The sequence below is a fragment of the Meriones unguiculatus genome, chromosome 20 (assembly GCF_030254825.1).
Source record: "Meriones unguiculatus strain TT.TT164.6M chromosome 20, Bangor_MerUng_6.1, whole genome shotgun sequence".
NCBI lineage: Eukaryota > Metazoa > Chordata > Mammalia > Rodentia > Muridae > Meriones > Meriones unguiculatus.
Window position 1 is genome coordinate 41,079,345 of NC_083367.1, and position 15,044 is coordinate 41,094,388.

The window sequence follows — 15,044 nt, forward strand, 5'->3', positions numbered from 1 at the left end:
GGTCATACTGAATATTTTCAACAGCTTCAGTAATACAGCACAGGTAGACGTTAGATTTATGAAGTGGAAGTTTCTGGTTTCATTGAGGACTCGGTTTTGTCATGTGATGTTTTCCTGCAAGCTGGACATGTGATGTTTTGCTGGAAGTTGGCTTGTGAGAGGGTACTTGATGTTTTGCTATGAGCTCTCTCATTTGAAGGATGTGACTTTGGCCAGCTGAGAACATCTGTGGGTCGACGCTGAGGAGAGGCCCACTCACAGTGAGGGATACCGTTTTGGATCCACATCACTGCTGATCTTCACATTTCGACACTTGACTTCGCAGAGAGAAACCCTCCAGAGAACTTCTCTGGGCAATCCAACTGAGTTGAGGCTTTCATTGACTTTCCCCCATCTTCTGAATCAGGTTCCTGTTTGGTGTTGGCCTGTGAACTGGAATTCTGGTATCCTGACAACTGAGTTTGGTAATCCCCTAAAGACCCAACTGACCCAAATATGCAGGAAGTAGATAAAATAAGTCTATAGCCCTTTTCCCTACTAATATTCCATATAAGGTCTGGGGATTGAAATGGAGGTAAAGGTGTTTAAGAACCATACATAAAGTAGGTTTGGTGAAAATCTAAGCTTTCAGATTTGAGTTACGAAAGACGAATAGATGATATGTATCCGACAAAAAACAAAACAAACAAAAAAAAAAAAAACTAATACTTGTGTTTAAAAGAATTAAGCTAGTTTAGTGAACAATAATCAAATTTGGAAACAGGAGTTGTGTAGACCTGAGTCTTCTCTCTATATAAAACAATTGAGGCATCTGGAAGTTGGTAACAAAAGGAAGTAAATCTGGGACTCTACTGTCTGAGGATGAGCAGGGAATGTCTGATTTTAGACAAAAATAAGGCATTTTAGTGAAGTAAATGAATAAATTGATTCAAGGGAAGTTTTGTTTTTCTATTTACTATCTAGTGTATTTTGCATCTGACCTATACCTTAAAAATTATCATGAAGCTGAGAGTAGTTGTACACACCTTTAATCCCAGCACTGAGAGATCACTGGACTGTGTTCTCAGTCCCAGCACTCACATGATCTATGTGAGCTTGTGGCCAGCCTACTGTACAATGTGTGTCCAGGACAGCCAAGGCTACACAGAGAAACACACCCTTGGCAGCTCAGTCTCCAAGTAGTTTCCCTAGAAAAGGGAACAGGGGCTGTCTCTGAGATGAACCTTCCTCTGAGGGCTTGGGGGGCAGCCTTGCCAGGCCACAGAAGAAGAGTATGAAGACATTCCTGATGAGATCTGGTAGGGTAGGGTCAGATGAAAGGGGACTAGGAAAAGGGCATGGGAGGAATAGTGTGAGGGAAGGCAGGATTGAGAGGGGCTGAGGGAGGGGCTACAGTTCTACAGTTAAGATACAAAGTGAATAAATTATAACAATTTTTTTTTTAAATCTCAAAAGAAAGAAAAGAAAGAGAGAGAGAGAGAGAGAAAGTTTAACCCCAATACTTTTGTGGATGTCAGCAAGGCAGGAGAAGTCTTATAGAAGATGACAAAAATAGATATCATGATTATGCTTAAAAAATGATCCACCTATCATTGCTTGTAAAGGTAGATAGTTACTAACTATACAAAAATATGGAGAATGTCATTCTAGGTAATAAGCCTATACATTAAATGATTCTAAAATATTTTATTCTAGTTTTCCCATGAAACTTATGAAAACTTAACAAAAGCACTGAGGAAAAAAAAAAACTTATTGTCCATGATTTAAGATGGTACTTTTTCTGTCTCTACTGCACATGTTGTAGATTACAAAATAATTCTATAACTACAGATATGTTCTGGTCTATGCTTTAAATAGGCCGGGACACATTCTTTAATAAAAACTGGCAAAGACAGTTCAGTGGTTCAGTGATTATCTAGTAAGCATTAGGATCAGAGTTTTCTTTCGACACTGAAAACTAAACAAACCCACCAACAAAGCAATCAAAAAACCCACAAAGACATCTTAGGACACACCATACACAAAAAATAAAAAGTGACATTTTTGCCTTTTATATATTGAAGGGATTTTTAATCAGGAAAAAAAAAATGCTAAAATAAAACCCCGAAACCTGTTGCCTTTTGAATTCACCTTTTACAGTGTTGCACAGCTGAACATAATATTGAATAAACATACACACAATTCAAGCAATCTCTTCGGAAGGGGAATTGAAAGCAGGAACACTGCTTATAAAAAGGCTGAGAAGTTTGCAGTCTATCAATCAATCTACTGATGAAAATTGACTCAAAATATTGTCAGAAACCATCAGAGCTTATCTGGCCCAAGGAGTAAATTCTCTCTGAAGACCTGCTTTGAAGTGGTCACTGCTTCTATCCTCATTAAATGGAACCTGATTTTCATATTGCAAAGTAAGACAAAATTGTCCTTAAATAAATAAACATTGTGGTAGTATTCTCTATTTAATTTTTCTATAAGCAAATGCAGTCTGAAAAAAAAAAAAAACACTTTTTAATTCCAGGCTTAAATTTTGATCGCAGAAGTAATTACACAGTTGGCTATCAATTTATTAACCCTAAAAGGAATCATTCCATCACAAAGAGACAAAATACTTTTCTAAAACTGATTTTCTGTATAAGCAGAATAAATTCAATTTTTATTCTATTGCAAAACACCATAGCTAGTTAACATTAAATTCTTTTTTATTAATTTATTTTTAATTACAGTTTATTCACTTTGTATCCCAGCTGTAGCCTCCTCAACTCATCCCCTTCCAATCTTACCCTCTCTCCCTCTTTTCCTCTCTTGTCAATCCCCCAAGATGGACAAAGGTGATCCTCTTCCCTTTCCATCTGATCTGGAGGGGACAGAACTCCACAAGGAGAACAACAGAACCAAAAACCTTGGCCTGAGGTCTTTTCTGAGATTGACACTACAAACAAGGACCATGCATAGAGATAACCTAGAACCCCTGCACAGATATAGCCCATGGCAGCTCAGTGTCGAAATGGGTGTCCTAGTTAGGGGAACATGGGCTGTCTCTGACATGAACTCAGTGGCTGAGTCTTTCTTCTCCTTATCCTCAGAGGAGAGCAACCTTAACATTAAATTCTTAATAAGCTGTAACATTCTAGAAAATAATGAGCATGTTTACGAAGGGAAATATTTGTTGTATAAGGCTTTCATATTGCACTAATTGTTGGGTAGATAAGAAATGTACAGAAACATGGGGCTCAGAATAAATAAACTACTTGTGATTTAAATAAAATTAGGAGCTGTAGGTATCTCAGATTAGCTCACTCTATGAGTACAGAAAAAAGCTGTTAATCTCATACAAAGTAATTTAAAAGAAATTGGTAATTGTTGAAAGGCAGGTATATATCTGTCATTAATTTAATGATTCCTGACTCTTGAACTAGACTAGTTCAAGTTGAAATAGGAGCCTCACTTCATCTTTCAACTTTCCATTTCTCAAACTGAGAATATTGATTCTACCCAATTTTCCTGCAACATGAGAAAAAAATTTAATAGAACTATATGTCACAGTGTTACTCCTCTTCAATATATGTGACTACCCAAGGGTCTTTATCAGTTTGTTTTGTTTTTCTACTTAAAGAATTAAAATGAAGAAAAAGGCAGGAATGCATAGGTCACATGAGGGAAACACTCCAGCAAAGCAAAGACAATCCATTGGTGAAAAAGAAAGATCTTATTAGGGGCTAGGAATTGCTCTCACACACAGCAAGTACAAGCAAAGAAAGACCCTCTCAAAAGCAGAGGAATGCCTCAGGGGGACCAAAAATACTGGGTATCCTCGAGGGCTGAATTTTTAAATAAAAATCTTTGAAGGATCTTCCACTTCAGTTTAAGCTAGGTTAGCTTGAACAAAGGCTGATTGACACAAAACTGTTGTGTAAACATGTTTAGATCTGATCTTGAACTCAAAAGCTGGATGCCATCACGAGGTTGTGGTCCAATTAGTGGGAGAAATATCTCTTGCAGTGAGTTGTCAGGATTTTGTCTCAGTTCAGAGGAGTGAAGAAGAAGCCACCTATCTTGGAAGTTTGCTATATTTACTGTCTATACATAGTCCCTCTTCTTATCAGGGAGTTTGTCTAATTCCTAATCCCTCAATATAGCAAATCCCAGAGAAATAATAAATATTATTGCTGTGTGTTTGAATAGTCTGTTTTTATTGTGAAAAATAATGTTTGATGCTTTCGGAGTATTTATTTATTTATTATACATGCCATAGTTCATATTAGACAATTCTTAAAATAAAATGGATTGTCTAATCATTTCAAAGGAGTTTAGTACTATCCTAGCAAGACATACTAGTAAAAGGATAGAATAGCTATTTTCCCCAGTTTCTTTTAAATATAATTAATTATATGTTTCATATTAATTTAATTAATATATAATTAAATATGTTATATTTTTATATGAATTAATTATATTAATAAAAACAGTGTTTCCTTTTGTCACCTGACTTAAACTGTCTATGGAGGCCAGTCTCATCTCAAACTTGTATCCTGGCTCAGTGTCCTGAGTGCTCAAATGCATAGTGTGCTCACCATGCCAAACTCAAGATTCTTACAGTTTAAGATTAAATATAAAAATTAACTCTCTCCAATAATAAGGAACTGATTAATATTGCCATAAAAAGACACACTTATGTTGAATAGTAGCAAATTGAAGAAATTAGTCCTTGCAACTACAGACACCTGGTTTTTGCTATAATACACACTGGGGAAAATACAGTATCTTCAGAAAGTGGTGCTGGTCACACTGGATGTCCAAATGTAGAAGAATACAAGTATATCCAGTTATCACCCTGTACAAAATTCAGTTCCAAATCAATCAAGTACCTCAACAGAAGAGTAGACACCATGAATATGATGGAACAGAAAGTGGAAATAGGCTTGAGCTCATTGGCACAGGAACGATCTTTAAACAGGACACTGCTCGCACAGGCACTGATAACAAAGATTTATAAATGGAACCCCATGAAGCTCAAATGCTTCTGTATTGGAATGAACAACATATTTTAAGCCAAGGAACAGGCTACAGAATGGAAAAAAAAACAAAAAACAAACAAACAAACAAAAAAACTTTATCATAGAGTTCCTAGAACAACAGCAAAAAGAAAACTGAATACCTAGAAAACAAATGAGCAAATGTTTAGAAATGGGGTATGAAATTAAGCACTGAATTTTCAAATGAAACACAATGGCTGCAGAACACTTAAGAATATTCAATATTCTGAGCTATCAAGGAGACGCAAATTAAATTTTCATTGAGACAGTATTTTATCACAGTTGGAACGGCCTTGATCGATAAAAGATGACTAACCATGTGGTGAGGATGTGGAGAAAGATAAGCACTTATTCCTTGCAAGTAAAAGTGCAAACCAGTACCTCCTGAGTGAAGTAACCAAGCCTGTAAAAGAAGTGTATTGCATGCTTGCTCTTATACGTGGACATTATTTTTGAAGCTTTAGATATGCGTATGTGTTTCAATCTGAATAACCACAGAGGTTAGGTTGCTAGTAAAGGACTGGTGGGGAGGAGGGGATCTTCCTAGGAAAGGGAAATAGATTAGAGTGTTGTAAATTAATGAATGGAAAAGTGGAAGGATTAAATGGAAAGTAGAAGGGAGGGCAAGGTAAAGGAGGGCATAAGGGAAAAGAGGATTTTTTTTAAAAGTTCTATGAAAACCTACCACTATAAGGCTTCTGATAGATGATAGATAGATAGATAGATAGATAGATAGATAGATAGATGTGTGTGTTAGTATGATAGATAGATGTATACATAAATATTTGAAAGAAATTTAAATGATGATATCATATAAAGAGGGAGAAAATGTCCCAACTAAACATATTATGCCACCAAGATAAATGTCCAAGGATAGGAATGGGTTACATCTTTTAAGTTACATCTTATGGAAGGCGCTCCCATAACCCCCACCTCAAGTATCATATGCTTTTGTCAATGTTATTAATTATTCTCCACAACCAGACTTTAATGTCCTATTGTTGAATGTATCCCTTTAGTCATTGATCACAGAGAAGTGAAGCTGGTGACTAAATAGAAGCTTTACCCCACTACTATCATTTATGGTACTGAAAGGTATCTTTTTACACTAGTAGAATAGAAAAACAATAATCATAAATGCCACACAGATGTAAACCTTGAAACCTAAATCACAAACTGATTTTCAAGTTATATTGGTAATTTTTGGTGCATATATTATTATTACATGAATAACAAAATATTTTTATTGGATTTAAAATGAACTTCATGACATGTAACCCATACCTGACATGGCTAAAGGGGTAAAGAACAGGAGACTAGAGAGATAATGGGTCCTATTTTGAAACAACCATTAGAAAACACATATTTCCAATGATGATTAGGACCCCAACCATGAATTTATTTTTATTAGTACAACGTAACTGGAATTTTGTTACAGAGCAGTGACTGAGTTCCTAAGACTATTGGAAACAAATGTTTTCCAAAGTTCATTACCCACAAATTAAAACCACTATACTAAAGGGATAAAACAACAAATATCTACTAATGACATATTGCTAAACCATAAATCAGTTCATCACTCAACCCTTATCAGAAGCCTATTCTCCCAATAGATGGAGATTCACAAAATGAATCACAACTGGACGGTGTGCAGAGAGTTGAGAGTTTAACAACATTTGAAACAATCAGCCTAAAATGAGATGGTTTTATCTAATCTTATCCTCACGGCTCAGTATTTTATGTAGATGGTGGAAAGACTGTAAAAGCCAGAGGTGTTGGATGATTCCAAGAAAACAGTGTCTTCCAGACACAATACAATTAACACATATATGTATACACAGAGACTTTGACACCATAAACAAGACACCCACACCTTCAAACCAGACAAAAATCTCAGAACTAAGACAGGAAAGAAAAAATAAATAATGTCCCACCCCTATGCAAAAAGCTATTTGCAATTGATACCTCCCGGGGAGCACAAAATCACTTTTAACCAGTGTGTGTCACTGGGTATGTTAAGAACATTCCAGGGCAAGCCCCACACCCAGGAGTAGTTAGTTGGCCAACACAGAATTGACCCCATGTTTTACATGTGTTTTTTTTTTTTTTGTCTTGTTCTTTTTGTCTTATTTGTTTTGACTTATGTTTTTTGTTTGTTTTGGTATTGTATGTTTTTGAAAGAAGAAGAGAGAACATGAAATTGGGGGAGTAGTGACATGGGGTGATCTGGGAGGCACTGAAGAAAGACAGGAAATATGATTAAATTATAGTCCATGAAAAATATTTTAAATCAAAAACAAAAAATTGAAAAAAGTAACTGAGAATAAATGTTTTCCATTTAGTTATTTTTACATGTGTAAGTCTATAATTTTTTTAAGGTTAATGCTGTGTTACGTCTACAAATGGATTAAACAGTCCCGATGTGTAAGCACAACTGTGTTTTTATGTGATTAAATATATTTTAAATTTGAGAAATAAATTATTCATTAAGGTTATTTTTGGGAGAAAAATCAAGCTGCCTGGCTTACAACTGTTATAATACCAAATATACTACAAGTTTATTTAAATATGTAAAAACAGAAAATTGAGACAAAACAAACTACAAGAAAATAGAAGCAATTGTTTCAGTCATTATCAGGTATAAAACTTTTCTTCTATTTCTAACACATGGAATTTCTAAGCAAAAATACCAGTAAGCTTGGCAATAATCTTTATTTTATAAAGTCATTTAGATGCAAACATACGCCATAAATAAGTTATAAGGCAATTTAAAAACTAGAAACATATGGGCCACAAATATAACAAACACTGGGTTACCGCCTTTTGCAGAGGCCTTAAAATAGTCAGGAATAAACTAATATACTGATATAAAGGCCATGAACTGAACACTCCCCAAACATGTATTTCATGAGTAATAAAAAGATAAAAATTAAGACATTCGTTTTACTTATACATTGTGAAATTCAATAAACATTATAAACATAATTTTCAGGTTACCTGAAGGAAAGATGAAAAAGCCACTGTCATGCACTCGTAGTGAGGGTGTCCTCTGTAGGAAGTTAATCCTTTCAGAAGTATCATGGCCTGATGAGTTTTTCTTACAATTTTCTGTAATAAAATTATCAGATAACACCATTTACACATGTGTTTTATATTTAATAACATTTCATAAAATAATATTTATGTTTTTGTCAATTTTTTTAAATTTATTTTTGTGCTGTTCAATATCAGACCCACTGAATTGTGCATGCTAATGAAGTGCTCTGATATCAACGTGCATCTCAACCATATCAGATTATTTATAAAGGAAAATACTGTCTTTATATACACAGTTAGTCTTCACCAGTCGTTAGGAGGCTTCTCTTTGCAGCAGAGTAAGAGCATTACAGAGAAACTCAACCAATCAAAACAGGATTGTGGAGTCCAGTAACAATGGACACATCTAAAAAACACTCCCTCATCGAAGGCTCAGGGCACGATTGGAAAGGCGGAGGGGGTCAGGAAGAGTGTAAGAACCAGGATAAGGAAAATTTCCTATGAGATGATGTTAACATTAGAAGCTATACCCATAAAGCTTTATTAACATGATTGCCCAAAGTTAGATGAACAAAAATGACACAAATATACATGCCAAAGTGCACTAGGGAAAGACCATGAGTCCTCAATCCAACAGGAAGGACCACAGGCAATTTAGGAACTCTCAGAGTGGTAGGAATAGTCTTCCCCTGAGGAAGAGCATACCAGTTTGTTATCAAATGCCATGTAGTCACTGCACAGGTTGTATTTAGGAATGTATATCTGTATATATAGAAACACATATACATGTAACAATTATTATTAAAAATTAGGACAGCCATGAATTTTAAAATGAGGAAGGAGAGGTAAAATATGATAGTCTGAACGGAGGAAAGAAGATAGGTAAATAAACTAATCATATAATAATCTTAAAAATAAGGGAAAATAGAAAATACTAAGAACAATTTCAAAACACGTGGTAAACACTTTTCAGAGTACAAATAGAAGGAAACTGTGTCTTACCCATCCAAACTACATTTCAATTGACATTAGGGGAATACAAAAGGTTTTTTTTTTTTTTTTTTTTTATTTAGGTTTCTTTTTTTTTTTTTTTTCTTTTTTTTTTTCAATGCAGTTTATTCAGGAACATTGAACAATCCTTGGACCCCGGGGAAAGCCAGCCCACAGCTTAAATAGCCTCTGGGAAGCCAACCCAGGCGTGCCACGTGGGCAATGCAGATAGGTCCACATACATGGAAGCAAGCCAGATCCTCGGCCTTAGCCAAATGTGGAGTTGTTCCTGACAGAGAGCACTCACCATCGGGAAGGTGGAAGGCGGAAACCAGCTCCATCTTTAAGGCATAGCATTCCGCAGCTCTCTACAGTTCCCCCTTTTTGTTTTAGACGCATCAGGCAAGAGTAGAGGTCTGATCTCTGATATTAGAAATAAATTGGGACTTTGTACAGATGTTCATTTAGGTGTCATCCACCCAAAGAGCATCGGACCCGTCCGATACCTTTTTCTCAGAGGCCGGACCTGGGGCATCAACCCGCATGCAATCAGACATGCTCTTCTCTGGGTCCAAAGCGGCTGACCCTGAGTGCAGTGCTTAGCCTCGCATCCTGAGCGTATCATTTTAGTTTTTTATGGTATCCAACCATGCTTGGGGAGAATGTCTTGCTTCAATGGCTGTAAAGGCCTGAATGATCATGGCTGCATCACACTGTTGTGAGACTCTAATCTTGCATATATACCACAGGCAAACCAAGGAGACCAACACCAGAAGGCCTGCTAACACTCCCATGCCCGCCCATTCCTTCAGATGATTCATGGCTGCAGCAATCCATGTTGATAATCCTGTGGGTAGTCCTGCGTCCACTCCGGTAGAATTTACTGTGACAATGGCCACTCTCAGCTGCTCCATCGTAGTATCGAATTCTCCAGTCCAATTACCTAAAATATAGCTCGACAATTGTTTAGACAGATTTGCAGCGCAGGAAAAATTCTCATGTTGTATGCTAGTGACACAAAGTCCAGCATACTTTCATTGACAGCCAGGTTGAGCGATTTGCCATAGGGTATCAATTTGCTCCTGCAAGAGGTCAATCCTCTGATTGAACACCATCAAGCTTAATTATGTAATCTTAGTGAAAAAAGATAGAGTGTCCTTTCAGAGCAGTTTATATAAAATATATATAAAGAGAAGATTCAATAAAATTGGTCATTATGCAAATAAATCAGCTTTTAAAATGAAATAAGATGTAACATATTTTTATTTTTATACCATTAATAATTATCCATGTCAACCTTTATTACTTTTATTATTATTGTAAAGCAACATAAAATAGAAATATAATGAAGATGAGAAGAGATTAAAGAGTCACCTTTGGAAAGGTATTCTTCTGAGGACAGGATTACAGTGACTTTCTGTGGCCCTGTACAGCACTGGGTATAGCCTAGTTACTTCAGCCATCTTCTCTTTCTTCTACCCTGATATCAAAACATTAGTGACAGGTAAGAGTAAATGCTTGTAATCAATGTATTTTTTAAGTCACCATCAATATGTTTAGAAATTTATCTTACATTAATTATGCACATATGTTGTCTCTTCACTGTTAGAAAGTTTGTATAGAATTTAAACCTTTGACTATGAATCACAGAGTGTCAGATATTTTTAAAATCAGCATTACATGTAAAGCTTCTAAAAATGATACTTGTTTCATTTATAGATATCCCGGTTTCGTATGCCTGGCTATGGGCACTGTGTATCATTCAAAAGCAAAACAAAACAAGAAACTCATGTGTTGCTTCTGAATCTTTCAACTTGGAAATGTTTAAACTTGAAACGAAAGGATTTTCACTTACAGCCACATATTTGATTCTGTGTTCAGTTACCACTAAGTGCATTTAGACTGTTACTAGAACTTTTATGCTATTCATTTGAATGCCACAATTTTGTTTCGGTCTTCTACTCAAGGTGATGAAATATTACAGCCATCATAGTGACCTGTTTGAATTTCTCCGAATAACATACTAGTAGATGAAGTCTAACAATATCTTTTAATTTTCAGTTAAAGATTGGAAATACTTTATAAAAATTGCCACAAGTTTCAGAAGATGCTCTTTGTAGGCTTTTAAGTTATAACTAACCCTCTCAAATTGCCAGCCAATCTTCTAAGCTTCGAGTTCATTGTGGCATGGTAGTCTAAAGTAGCTGAACTCTGATGAATTCCCCTTACCCTGACCCCATAGGTGGGCAGGTGGAATTTCAGCAGCTGAAAGTCAGTAAAGAACAACTTTAAGGCAGATAGAGTAGATTTCACTGAGAGCCCCACTATTTATGAGCTGAATTCTTGCTTCAAGAGTTGATGTGATGACTTAAAAGTAGACCTAGCAGTGTATCAAAGCAGATGCTGAGACTTCATAACCAAACTTTGGGCAGTGCAGGGAATCATAGGAAAGAAGAGAAGGTAGAAGACCTGGAGAGAACAGGAGCTCCACAAGGACCAAATATATCTGGGCACAGGAGTCTTGTCTGAGACTGATTCTCCAACCAAGGACCATGCATAGATATAACCTAGAATGCCTGCTTAGACATAGCCCATGGAAGCTCAGTGTCCAAGTGGGCACCCTAGTAAGGGGAACAAGGACTGTCTCTGGCATGAACTCAGTGGCTAGCTCTTTGACCTCCCCACCCCCCATGGGAGGAACAACCTAACTAGGCCACAGAGGAGGACATTGCAGCCAGTCTTAGGGATATATAGATAGGGTTATATAGAAGGGGAGGAGGACCTCCCCTATCAGTGGACTTAGAGAGGGGTAGGGAGAAGACCAGGGAGGGAGGATACGATTGGGAAGGAATGAGAGAGGGAGCTACAGTTGGGATTCAAAGTAAATAAACTGTAATTAACATAAAAAATAAAAATAATATTAAAAAAGTAGACCTTGTGAATTTACAAGTGACAGGGATACATGGCCTCTGTCTCTCCTATCCCTGTGTTTGTTTGGTTTTCCAGCTCATCTGCCAGGGACCTGCTCCAATGTGTATAATGCCTCTATTATTTTCATCACTTCCTGGAGATATTTCCTTACGGTCTCAAGTGTAATCCACTACCATGCTGTATGCTCTGTTTATTGCAGAGCTAAATGAAGCGTGCCCGGGAGCATCTGAAAACAATTAAAAAATAATTGAAATTAGCTGTGGTCTCTACTAGGCTCATTAAGGTTTTTATTTCATCCTCTACACATTGAGGGAGATTCAGATCTGACCCTCCAATCCCACTGGTCTCCTGCTGGCTGGAGAGATCCCTTGTCAGGGGCAGAAAAAAGGACCATCAGTTTCTGTAGGAAAAATGTTCTCCAAATGACCAGGCAGGGGAAAGTCCTGATGGCTGCCAAGAGGCTTCAGTGGGAGGGAGACATCTCTCTGCTTGCTGCCTTTGAGCAGCTGCTCTATGAATTAATAAACATCACTGTGGATATGCACACATCCTTATTAAGAATTCACAAACACATTAATCAGGCCACTCAAATGCAACTCAGGAAATTAAAGTTAGCTTTTCTGTTGCATTTTTCTGAGAAAGTCAGAGACAGCATAAGAACGAGAAAAACAAACTGGCAGAGAGGACAGAGATGAGGAAATGGCAAGGTTTCAACACTTTCAACATACAAAGTTTGAAAAAGTCAAGGTAAGAATATATTTCAGAAGTTCTCAGGGCCCTTATTAAAATAATATAGTAGCTTAAGTATATTAAAAAATACAGCCACCCCTTTGATGTTATAATTATGTCAAAATACCAAGCAACATTTTTATAACAATAAATATCCCAAGACTTACTCATTTTGTATGTGTGTGCATATGTGTATGATTCTTTTCATGTGTGTGTATGTGTGTGTGCATGTGTGTCCGTGTGGACCTGCCTGGTAAATTCAGTAAGATGTAATTATTGTTAGAGAGATATTTAATATGACTCAGTGACAGGTATGAGGAAATGAGATTAGCTCTTAGAGTGAAGAATGACTTAGATGTGAGCTTAGAATAATGTGTGTGTGAGGAAGATAAAGGTGGTATTTTATTAAAGCAATGGCACTTGTGCAGATCATTCCACAGACAGCACTGCGCATTTACATTCTTCTCAGAAAAAGACAGGGAACCTTCAAAGTACAATTGACCTTTCAATTTTCTCCATTTCAGAAAGATCTGATTAGCCCGAGGCTCATCCCATGATGTTCTTGCCCTGTCAGCTGCAGAACATTGATATCACTATTGATTCCAAGACACCATGCTGGTGGGACATGGAGAGTTACAATCCCCTTACTTTCTTCCTCAGTGTTTGTGAGTTAATGAAGTGCACGGAAGCTACAACTTTTTTCAGGTATGATAATCCTTTTATGTGATGAAAAAATTCATATTTCCATCAGCCTTCGAATTAGAAAATGACACATCCTTTGCTTCACTGTCTTTTTCTTTTCTTTCTTTTCCCTTTTCCTTTTTTGAGTCCGTCTCTCTACATAACATGGCTGTCCTGGAGCTCACTCTATCCAATAGGCTAGCATCAAACTCACAGAGATCTACTTGCCTCTGTCTCTTGAGGAAAGAAACTTTTTTGTTTTCTCTCCTTCAAATCCCAATGTTTATGGCCATATTATCCAGGACTCATTAAACATGAAGTGTCATTCACAACCCTTAGACCTTTGTACACCTCTCCTTCTGTAAGGCAGCATGAGGTTACGAGTGAAATAGGATTGTATTATTATTTTGATGTTGGGGGCAGGTATCGAGACAGAATTTCTCTCTGTAGACCTGGATATCCTGGAACTTACTCTGTAGACCAGGCTGGCCTCCATCTCCAATATCCACCTGCCTCTGCCCCCCAAGTTCTGGGATTAAAAGCATGCGCCACCCATAGCAAGCTGCAAGTGCCAAGGGATGATACATTTTGCTATTTAAGTCTTGTGAAGCATTTCCTTCAAATTCAAGTACCTTTGCGGTGAGGTACTCCCAGGATGGCTGCAATGCACACAGCTACGGCCGTGCCCGCATGTCCGCGGCTGGTTGTTCTAGATTTCAGATGGTGATGAATACTGACCACAGGTAACTGCAAGCCAGCTTGCTGCCAGGAGCAGGAAACCGCCTTTGTCTTGGCCTTTCCGGAGTCCTTTTCAGCCTGACCACCAGCCATCTCAGACTGTACTGAAGCTCTGACTCTCTGATTAAGGCTATAGTTCCTGGTAATGGTGTCATCCTACACCACACACCCACAAATCTCTGACTGGGAAGAAAGGACAACAGAAGAACTTCTAAGGATGCCCGGGTTTCCGACTATTCTTAATAGCTGTCCAAAGCTGGTGATTTCAGTGGACTGTATCTCTGTGAGAAACACAATTTTGCCTTTTTGTAATTCTATCTGATCAAGTTAGAGGCTTAATTAGCCTTCCAAACAATCAAATTTCTGCAATCAAGTCTTAACCATATCTTTTAAAAGATCCTTTTCCAGTCTGTAGGCTGTCATTTTGTACTGTTGACCATGCCCTCTGCTTTACAGAAGTGTTATTGTGGCTTCAAAGTAACTGTTGACTCTAAAGTAGTGGCTTTTTGATTGAGTTGACTGTTTTCAAAAAAATCGTTTGGATTTTAATTGTGATGCAGAAGTTATAGTAAGAAACATTTGGTTTGGTGCAGATATTATGTCCACTCCGGTGGATAAGATAAGCTCAATACAATCCTCGTTTAGAAAGACAGATGGGATGTGCATTGAATGTATGACAGGAGTCTACTGAAGGCATCTGAAAGACTCTAACTAGCAGTGTTTTCAAAGCAGATACAAAGACTCATGACCAAACCTTTGGCAGAGTACAGGGAATCATATGAAAGAAGGGGAGTTAGTATGATGGGGAAAGGATAGGAGCTCCACAAAGACCAAATATATCTGAGGACAGGGTCTTTTCTGAGACTGACATTCAACCAAGGACCATGTATGGATATAACCTAGAAC

General features: G+C 37.2%; 1 protein-coding gene across 1 annotated transcript; it reads right to left on the reverse strand.

The window, feature by feature from the left end:
- Positions 1 to 6,048: 6,048 nt before the first annotated feature.
- LOC110540339 (histone H2A.Z-like) lies at positions 6,049 to 14,231 on the reverse strand. Its single transcript, XM_060373317.1, is given in 5 exon segments — positions 6,049 to 6,141; positions 8,031 to 8,141; positions 8,775 to 8,831; positions 14,033 to 14,050; positions 14,052 to 14,231. Coding segments are annotated over 5 exon segments (459 nt in total).
- Between the last annotated feature and the right edge of the window lie 813 nt (positions 14,232 to 15,044).